Source organism: Erigeron canadensis, chromosome 8 (genome assembly GCF_010389155.1).
Source record: "Erigeron canadensis isolate Cc75 chromosome 8, C_canadensis_v1, whole genome shotgun sequence".
Taxonomy (NCBI): Eukaryota; Viridiplantae; Streptophyta; class Magnoliopsida; order Asterales; family Asteraceae; genus Erigeron; species Erigeron canadensis.
This window is the reverse complement of record NC_057768.1, coordinates 7355638-7365462: the sequence shown is the minus strand read 5'-3', so window position 1 is coordinate 7365462 and position 9825 is coordinate 7355638. Positions and strand designations below refer to the sequence as shown.

At 29.3% G+C, this 9825-nt stretch overlaps 1 protein-coding gene across 1 annotated transcript; it reads left to right on the top strand.

Moving 5' to 3' along the window:
• Window positions 1–3984: 3984 nt before the first annotated feature.
• On the top strand, window positions 3985–9215 carry LOC122579146 (salicylate carboxymethyltransferase-like). Its single transcript, XM_043751257.1, has 4 exons — window positions 3985–4096; window positions 4667–5086; window positions 5194–5448; window positions 8570–9215. Exons 1-4 carry the CDS (start codon window positions 4022–4024, stop codon window positions 8951–8953), a joined length of 1134 nt encoding a protein of 377 aa, XP_043607192.1. The 5' UTR covers window positions 3985–4021; the 3' UTR covers window positions 8954–9215.
• Window positions 9216–9825: the final 610 nt, after the last annotated feature.

The window sequence follows — 9825 nt, the reverse complement described above, 5'->3', positions numbered from 1 at the left end:
TAATACTACGTACATATATATTAATAAATATATATGTCTTCTATTATATATTTTTTGTTATATTTAATTTAGTAATGAAATAATTCCAAAAATAGAATTGTTTTTTCCCATAAGATGATACTAGAAAAGACAAGCTAAGGAGGACAATGTTTGGCTCGGTGACCAATTATAAGATAAAAGAAAATTTTTAATTTTCTATAAAAAGTTATAAATTTACGTATTACGTGAGAAACCCTTATAATTGAAGAAAAAAATCTCACATGCTCACTTTATATGAAAATTAAATATATGTGATCATCTCAAACATGTTTAGAGTCAAACTCAAACATGATCAAACATTAGACCTTTTATGAGTTTCCATCTATAGGTATTAAGTTGTTTATATATATACAACGGTAATATTATTTCGAGTTGAAATTTATTTCTAAATATATGCATGATTGAAAGGATTTATAGATTCATGATACATCTTCTTCTCCATATATATATATATATATATATATATATATATAATTCCCTATCTCAATTTAATGATGTGACATATCTCAGAGTTCGTCACATCATCTTTTCCCTACGTGGCATTCTCACGGTCTTCGTCCATCGTAGGTTGACACGTAAGTTGACACGTAAGCTGACACCTATGTATACTTGACAAATCATCATCCAGTCAACAACCACATAGCTTTTATTTATTATAAATATATATCATATTAAAAAGTCATAAGCATGATTAGATCCACAACCTCAATCTTTTAATGTGAAATATATACCACTTGATCTAATGAGATTTTTGTTTATATTTTGCAAAACATGATAAATATTCGGTCTAAAATCCCACAAAACTTATTAAAAATATTATTTATATAATTAGATGACACTTTACATATATATAAAAGAGATATATGGTAATAGTTTCTTACCAAAAATATTTAATATTAATATATATTATGACATAAACCGATTAATAAGAATTCATCATAAATACATATAGATGACATATTCTAAATTTATAAAAGTTTCTATATTTTAAAGATTTTATCTAATTCTTATTAAAAAGTAATCATGATTCTTAATTTTTTAATATAATTTATTTTGAAATATAAATTTTTTAATTTATATTTAACTTTTATTTTTCAATATAAATATATTGCAAAATTATAATTTTTAGATTACTTGAAACATAAAAAAAAAAAAAAAAAAAAACCAACAAGGGTTGTGCTATTACACTCAACTTTAACATATTATTGTTTCATTAGTTTCATATTTGCTAATAACAATTCACCACAATAATATTAGTTACGAGTATAAATTTATGAAAAAGGTGAATGTGTGGGTGTTATATACCTAAACTTAGGTATAGAATCACGTACAAACTAATTTGTTAATATTTATTTCATAATGAATAAATGATTATATTCTTAACTATCTTTTATAATTGTTTAATATGTGAGCAATTATGATTTAAGAAATATATATTTTATTTAATTATATTACATAAGTTTATGTTTAATTTTATAACCAGATTTATTCTCTGTAACAAGGGTTGTCTATAAAAATTTCGTTAATATTATAAGAGGGTGTTTGGGATTGAGTTATAAAGTGATTATCTGATTATTGCTTTTTTAAAACGCAAATAATCTAGAAAAGTGTTTGTATGAAAAAGTGATTATCGGCTATGAAAACGCAGTTTTGGAGAAGCATGTACCTATATGCTTTTTCAAAACACAGTTTTGAAAACGCATAATCTATTTTGAAAACGCGGATTCTGTTTTATAATCGCAATACCAAACACCCCCTAAGTATCATCCAATTTTTAATAACGAGTGATAAAATTCGACGAATACATCGTCTTAACCGGGTCTATTTAAAATGTGCACTTGCATTCCCCAATTATATCCCACCTCTACCATTAGAACATTTATTAGCAAAACATGTTACTATTTGTAAATAATCAAGATGATAGTTGTTTGTGCTCTATTTATTGTTCTTTGTGTAATGGTCGTATTTGTTACCGTTTGTTTCAAGTTATTACATGTTAGCTAAAAAAGATTGATTATCTAAAAGGAGAAGTTATTAGAGTGTGTAACCTCTCAAACAACTTTACTATATAAAAGAGTGAAATGGTTATAATTGTTTATAAACATATAAAAAACATGTAATTTATAATTTATCCCCTTTTGGCTTTTAAATTGCTAACCATTATGACTTTTAGGTGTTTTTGTTACATAACGAGTCACATCGAAAAATGTTGTCTTAATTTAAGTTGAATTTATGTTTCTATATACCCTATGTCTAATTTAAGTTGAATTTAAGTTGAATTTATGTTTCTATATACCCTATGTGATCCACCGATGATCAATTAGAACACCACCCGCCCTGTATGTACCAATGGGGTGGGTAGCAAAGTGGTGATGGTGGTATCCGGTTTCTTTCTCATCCTCTCACCTTATTTGTTAAATCTTTTAAGTGGAGAGAGAATGGTTAAATATTCATCACTTGTGGAGGGAATGAGGGAAGACGGAAAAAAAAATGAAGACTCTATCCCGAAGTTTATAATTTTTTCCTTATAATAATGTTTATTACTTTGTCATTTGACATTTTACTTCATTTTATAAAAATATCTAATATTTATTGAATTATTTGTTAGAAATTTATGAATGTCGTGACGGGCTAAACTTAGTTAGTAAAGTACCCCAATATAGGTTTGTTCACATAAAGCACATGCTAGTGGCTCAAAATGAGTTAAAATATATGGTATCCTTTATACAAATCTAACACTTGAATATATATATGACATTAAAAATAAAAAATAAAAAATAAAAACACTAAGCCATTGTATTAATGATCCTGAATTCAGTGCAAAATACAAAAGCATATTCATGGACAACAGCAATGTTTGTTAGTAATCTTTTTAATCAGGATCATAGTAATTAATAAAAATCTAACCCCAAACAATTATCATTTTCATATATAGTATAAGAATGAATGGTTTTGAGTGATAATGTTAAATGTGAATTGTCTAAATACTAATTTAACTTAAATTTGATAGGTAGTCCTGTACAACGTAAATACTTTATATATATACAAAATAACTTTTCAATATATATATATATATATATATATATATATATATATAGGAGAGATCAAATAAAAAGGTGTCTTAAGGAGAGAAGGTCTTATGAACCAATCAAAACGTGACACGTGGATTTAAAAAAAAAAAACGCGGTGGCATTTTTGTAAATAAATCAAACTTTTGTCAACCTGGTTCTGGATCAGCCTGGGTTTGGGTCAGCTTGGGTTATGATCAGCTTGGTTTGTCCGCTTGGTTGGGTAAGTTTGGTCAGCTTGGTTGGTCAGTTTGGGTTCTAGTCAACTTGGGTTCTGATCAGCTTGGTCAGCTTGGTTTGGTCAGATTGGTCAGCCTGGGTTCTAGGTCAGCTTGGTCAGCCTGAAATCTGGGTCAGCTTGGGATCTACATTTGTGTAGATTATGTGTAGTTTTGTGTCAAGCTGACCCAACCCAAGCTAACCAAGCTGATCCAACCTGACCCAGACCCCAAGCTGACCCAACCCAACCCTAAGCTGATCCAAAACCCATTATCTACATTTGTGTAGATTAATCTACATTTGTATAGATTAATCTACATTTGTGTAGATTGTGTCAAACTGACCCAATCCCAAGCTGACCCAACCTAAAATAACGTAATTGGGTTTGGCTAATTGGGTTTGGAGAAAGCCGCCTGCCATTTTCTGTAACCGTGACATTAGCCTTTTAAATCTCAACTAAATCTAAGTTATGTAGAAAGCCGCCAGACACTTTATGTAGCCTAATTCATGTATGAACATACCAAATTAATTATAGGTGCATAATTGTTTGTATATATATGAAGCAGCCATGCATGACAATTATATGACATGGACTCATAAAGGCAAACAGGTAAGTTGCCTATAAATTAAGACCATAACTCGCATGTAACATGCACTTCAAACTTGTGGCACAAATTAAAAAGAAATATAAAGAAATGGACTTGGTTAAGTTCTTTCATATGAATGGTGGAGTTGGAGAAGCAAGTTATTCAAGCAACTCCGGACTTCAGGTGTTAATTAAGTTGCATTTCATTAGTGTCAATTTTTGCCATTTTAATTTCCATCAACTTTCAATTTCTTTTTTTCCTTTTTTCTTCTTCATATTCTGGTCCTTGTGGGCTCGGCTGATGGTTTCCTGCAATTCTGTACATCTACACATTTTGCTACCATGTTTGCATTTCTTTGATACATCATATTTAAGTGCAAGTAGTTATTCATATTAATTGGGTAGCAACTGTATACCAACAGATTTTGACAATACACCACTAAAACATACGTAGAGTATAACACATATTTGGTGGTACTGTACATCAAAAAATCAGTAGTGTACAGATCGCTTCCCATCTTAATTGGTTGTTAACAAAAGCTGATTTCCAGTTCTGACTACGAATTGAACTAATTAAGACCACTAGCAATTAAACTCAATTGATCATATATATAATATATGTTGTGTTAATTTTGCTGGACCTTTATATATCTATATATAAAGTTAAACATATGATCATATATTGTGTTATTCGTATGCATAACTAACAATACAGTTTAATATATGAAATTCATGAATTTTGTCATTGCAATAGCGAATGGGGATAATGAAAACAAGACGGGTAATAGAAGAAGCAGTTAGCAACCTGTGTCTGAGCAACATCAAGTATCCAAAAACACTGGTTATGGCGGATCTTGGATGTTCATTGGGACCAAATACACTTCTAGTAGGATCCATGGTGATCAATGCAGTAGCCAAGACTAGCCAAGAAATGGGTCTAAATCCTCCTGAAGTTCAAATCAACTTAAACGATCTCCCAACCAATGATTTTAACACCATTTTTTGTGCATTACAAGAACGTGGAAAAAAATTAAGCACCGAGAAAGTAAGTGATGTACACAGTCCACCTTCGTGTTATTTCACTGGTGTGCCCGGTTCATATTTTGGCAGGCTTTTTCCGACCGAATCACTAAATTTCGTCCACTCTTCCTACAGTCTACAATGGTTGTCACAGGTTAGTCTTTTTCATAAAAACAATTCAAATATATCATATTGCATGATTCATTATCATTTGTAATTAAGCATAAACACTTGTGTTGTTATATTACTTTATATATGTAGCTTCCTGAACTAGAAGAGATAAATAAAGGGAACATATACTTGGCAAGTACGACCCCAGAGAGCATAAGTAAAGCATACTACGAACAATTTCAAGCAGACTTCTTTCAATTTTTGAGGTGTCGTTCGGAGGAGATGATGGTTGGCGGACGGATGGTTTTAACGTTAGCCGGTAGGACGACCGAGGATCCCCGTGGTGAAGAAAGTTATTACCTTTGGAGGCCTTTGGCCATGGCTCTTCAGGAAATGGTATCAGAGGTAATCACCCAATATATATTCGGTTTTCTTCAAAGTATAATTTATTATTCATGTAGTCAAGTTTAGATATCTTTGAAGATGTGTTAATGAATTGATGACCTATTGGTAAGGTAAATTGGAATAATTCACCTGAATTTGAGTCCCAGTCTTGCATTTGTAAGATTGGATAATTGGGAGATTTCATAAGTTATAGATTTTATCTTAGACATTCAATTCGTGTATCTTAGTACGTATTAGGAGTAAGATATATTTTCACAAATATATTTTCTTTAGAGATGTTCCTAATCTAATTATCAGAGTAATACAATAATTTATGTTATAGTTTTCTTAAAAGAAGGTATCTGATAACGTTGTACTATATGTATCATTTGACCACAAACTCTTAGAAAACCAAATAGCCACACGAAAATAGGGCCTAGCTTGTGTAGTTCAGGTGAACATAAAACGTTTAATATAAAACCTTGTGTAGTATGATTCAGGTCAACATAAAACATTTAATATACAACCTTGTGTAGCATTATTGAGGTCAACATATGATGTATGTTAAGTTGACGAAAAAGCCGACAAGTAATTATAATTATAATTAGCATTAATATGTTTTGTTGACCAAAAAAAATCACCATTTCTAATTAAGTTAAGTTTAATTAAATATAAATTAAATATTTCATTCATTAATTGCTAATGACCAATAAATGAGTTGTTTCTAGTTTTTTCCATCCAAATGGTTATCACAGGTTGCCGACTTCTTTTATAAACTAGCAAAATCATTTATGAACTAGCATAATTAGAAAAGACTAAAAACACTTGTGATATATGATCAGCGGTATACGTTTACACTACTGCATAAAAAAACATGAATCAAAGTTTTAACATGTAAATAAAAACAAATGTATAAGCCAAAGTATAAATCGTAATACAAAATAAATCAAAAGACGAAATAAGGTAAAATGCGGTGGGCTAGTACTTCAAACTAAATACCGGATTTAGTACAACACGAGTAAAACAAAGATAAGAACAAAATTAAAACAATGAGTTTTATAATTGATATACTTACATTCAGTTGTAGAGAGATGATATACTTACATATAGAATAGGTTTAGAATGAAATGAAACAATAGAGAAAAAAAATTTTATAGTGTTAGGATTTTTAGTTGTTTGACTTGATAATGGAATAAAATGTTGGAGTAAAAATAGGAGTTAATTGTTTGACGGATTATACGCAATTAATGAATGAAATATTTGATTTATATATAATTATTAAACTTAACTTAATTAGTATTGTTATTTAGAGCCCAAAGGGCTTCCATTAGCATTACCCTTCTTTTATATATGGGGTTACTTATATGATATTAACATGATATTCTTTTCACAAACATTAAATTCCAGAGGGCCAAGGGCTGTTTAATATGTGTGAAATTTGGTGTAACTGTAACACCGTGATATTAACATCATCTAACATTTTTCCCATTATATATGAGATAAGTATTTTTGAATGTAACAAACTTTGAACGAATGTCTATAGTATGAAATAACTAAAGTTATGTGTATTGTATGTAAACAACTCCAAAATAATGTTTATTGTATGTAAGAAAATGTATTCAACCAATTAAAATCAGACAAGTGGCACCTCTATATGGTTGCCACGTATGCTTTCTTATATACAATAAACATTTTTTAAAGTTGTTTACATACAATACACACAACTTTAGTTATTTCCTAGTATAGACGTTCATCCAAAGTTTGTTACGTTCCAGGATACTTATCCCATTATATATATACTAGGTCTTTTATCCGCACGATGTGCGGCTGTTTAAAAAAGTTGTTCATGTTGTTTAGTTATATGAGTATAAATAACAATTTGTAACAATTATAACTTGTATTTTAAGCAGGTATATACAAATCTATATTTATCGGTAATGGAAATATTTATATATAATGAAATATATAAATCCAAAATATAACTGTTATTATTTAACTATTAATTAGTCGATTATAAGTTATACCAGCCTTTTAGGACACTAACGTGTTATCATCAAATATTCATATTTAATACCACATATTATACTTCATGCAATGTTAATAAACATTAAATTAAATTAAGGTAAGACCATAACAACTACTCGTATTATTTTTGCAAACTGATATGTAATCCATTAGAATTTCATCACATTCATTCAAAATAGAATACTTTAGTAGAATTTAAGTCATCAAATAATGAAATTCGTAAAAGTTGAAAAGCTTTAATGACAAACCAAATTAAAATTACAATTAGATTATAAAAAACAAATCTATTATTCAAATTTAAGTTAAATTCAAAATGTCTTCATGTTTATTTTTTCGAAAAAGTAAAATCACCTTATAGTAATTTAAAACTCAAAATCACTTGCAAAAGCAAATAGTATATAAAAATGGTGACATTGGTATAGAAAGTTTATGTCAATCAATATTAAATGAATGCTAACACAACAACATTTATCTAAAAAAGAAATTGTTCATATTGAGATAAAAATAACCAAATAAATGACATCTAGAAAGGTAAAACTCGAGTTCACAAATAGAAGAGTTAATACAAAGCTGAAATGAGAAATAAAAAAAATCATAAAGATGTTGATAGGATAAAAAACCAACTTAGATGATGATGATGATGATGATGATGAGGATGATGAATAAGGTATAGAAAAAGAATCAAAAATAAATAAAAACGGAATTTGCATATCTCATACGAAACTTCAAAAGTGTGTTTCTTTGAGTAGCTAATATCACATTCATAGATATATGATTAATATCAGATTAATACTAAAATAATTAGAGGAGGGAAACAAAATATTTGCCAAAAAAAACAAATATCTCACGTTAAATAATATCTTGGATTTTTAGTTTTATTTCATTTTTTTACATAATTAAATTATTGGCAAAAAATTATAAAAATGCCACATAGTATAAGGCTTATGTGTCGATATTATAAAATAGGTTTGAGTTGTAGGACCTCTAGGATCATTCGGATTCCTATTGTTTTAATAAGTATACAGATGTTACCATTTGCTTTTGAAAATTTTTTGAAGAAAAAAAAGATTTCCCTTAATTAATTAAATCATTTAATTGTTTGTTATTGCGATAATAGGGTCTTGTAGATGAAGCCAAATTCGATACATTCAACCTTCCTCAGTTTACAGCATCTCCTACTGAGATAATGAAATTGGTGGAGATTGAAGGTTCCTTCTCAATCGATCACGTCGAGATTTTTGATGTCAACTGGGAAAATTGGAAAACAAACAAACACGATAACGATGCATCACAAGTCATAGAAACAGATGATAACGATGTAGGACACGCTGTGGCAAAGAGTATAAGAGCTGGGATTGAGACGTTGGTTGCTAATCATTTCGGTGAAGATATACTCGAGGACGTTTTCATGAGATACGCAAAGTTTCTAACCCAGCGAAAATCAAAGAAGGAAGATCAAACTCTAGTCTCCGTAACTGTCTCTTTAATTCGAAAAGGGTGATTTAGTTAAGTTAATGACATAAGTAACAACAAATGGCTCTATTATAATTACTCATCCTAAATAAGTACCATAACTAATAAAGTCATAGCTTTGTGTGGTCATAAATGATAAAAAGTAGAAATCAAATCAAAATTTAGACAGTTATGAAGTTCCTACAAATATAAATATAACTAGTAATTGAAATAAAAAATCTTGCTTCTATAAGAAGTGAGTGTACTTGTGTAATCAAGTGTATTTAATAAATGATGTAATAATATCATTATATTATGTGTTGGGTAGGTTTAAAAGCGAGTTTTTAGGAGTTTTTAAGACAATAAAAGCTCATACCTTTGAAAAAATTGTATTTCGTTAATGAGCTTCAACTTTCAAACTTAAGCAAAGAGCTGTATATTTAAACGCTACTCATTTGTATTCGATAATAATATTGTGATTTTATGCAACGAAGTAATCGTAAAGATTTTGTAGGAGAAGGATCGGATAAGGAGAACCTTAGCTACAAAGATTGTGATTTGCACATATATATATATACGTACACTAGTGCTCAGGTTCGTCCATTGCACGGGTAGTCTCAAGATATATAAATTAAAGAGTTAAAAAAAATCGAAAGCATAATAATATCTAACATGAACGAAATTAATGGGTATCGTTATATGAGACACCAATCTAAATTCACAATGAGATTTACGACTTGATGGGTTTAGATCCGTTGGTCTGGTTCAGGTTTCTGCCAATGAGTCTGTTTAAATCATTTAAGTCACCCTATTTGACTCTTTAGAGATATAATATAAGCCAAATAAAACAACCTTCTAAAGATATTACCTAATAATTCTGCCGTAGATAATGATGGTCTCATGTGATAACAAAGCTTATTC

Coding starts and splice junctions, on each gene's coding strand:
- LOC122579146 (XM_043751257.1), top strand. CDS start 4,022: ATGGACTTGGTTAAGTTCTTTCATATGAATGGTGGAGTTGGAGAAGCA. Junction 5,087..5,193: donor GTCTACAATGGTTGTCACAG/GTTAGTCTTTTT, acceptor TTATATATGTAG/CTTCCTGAACTAGAAGAGAT. Junction 5,449..8,569: donor TTCAGGAAATGGTATCAGAG/GTAATCACCCAA, acceptor TTGCGATAATAG/GGTCTTGTAGATGAAGCCAA.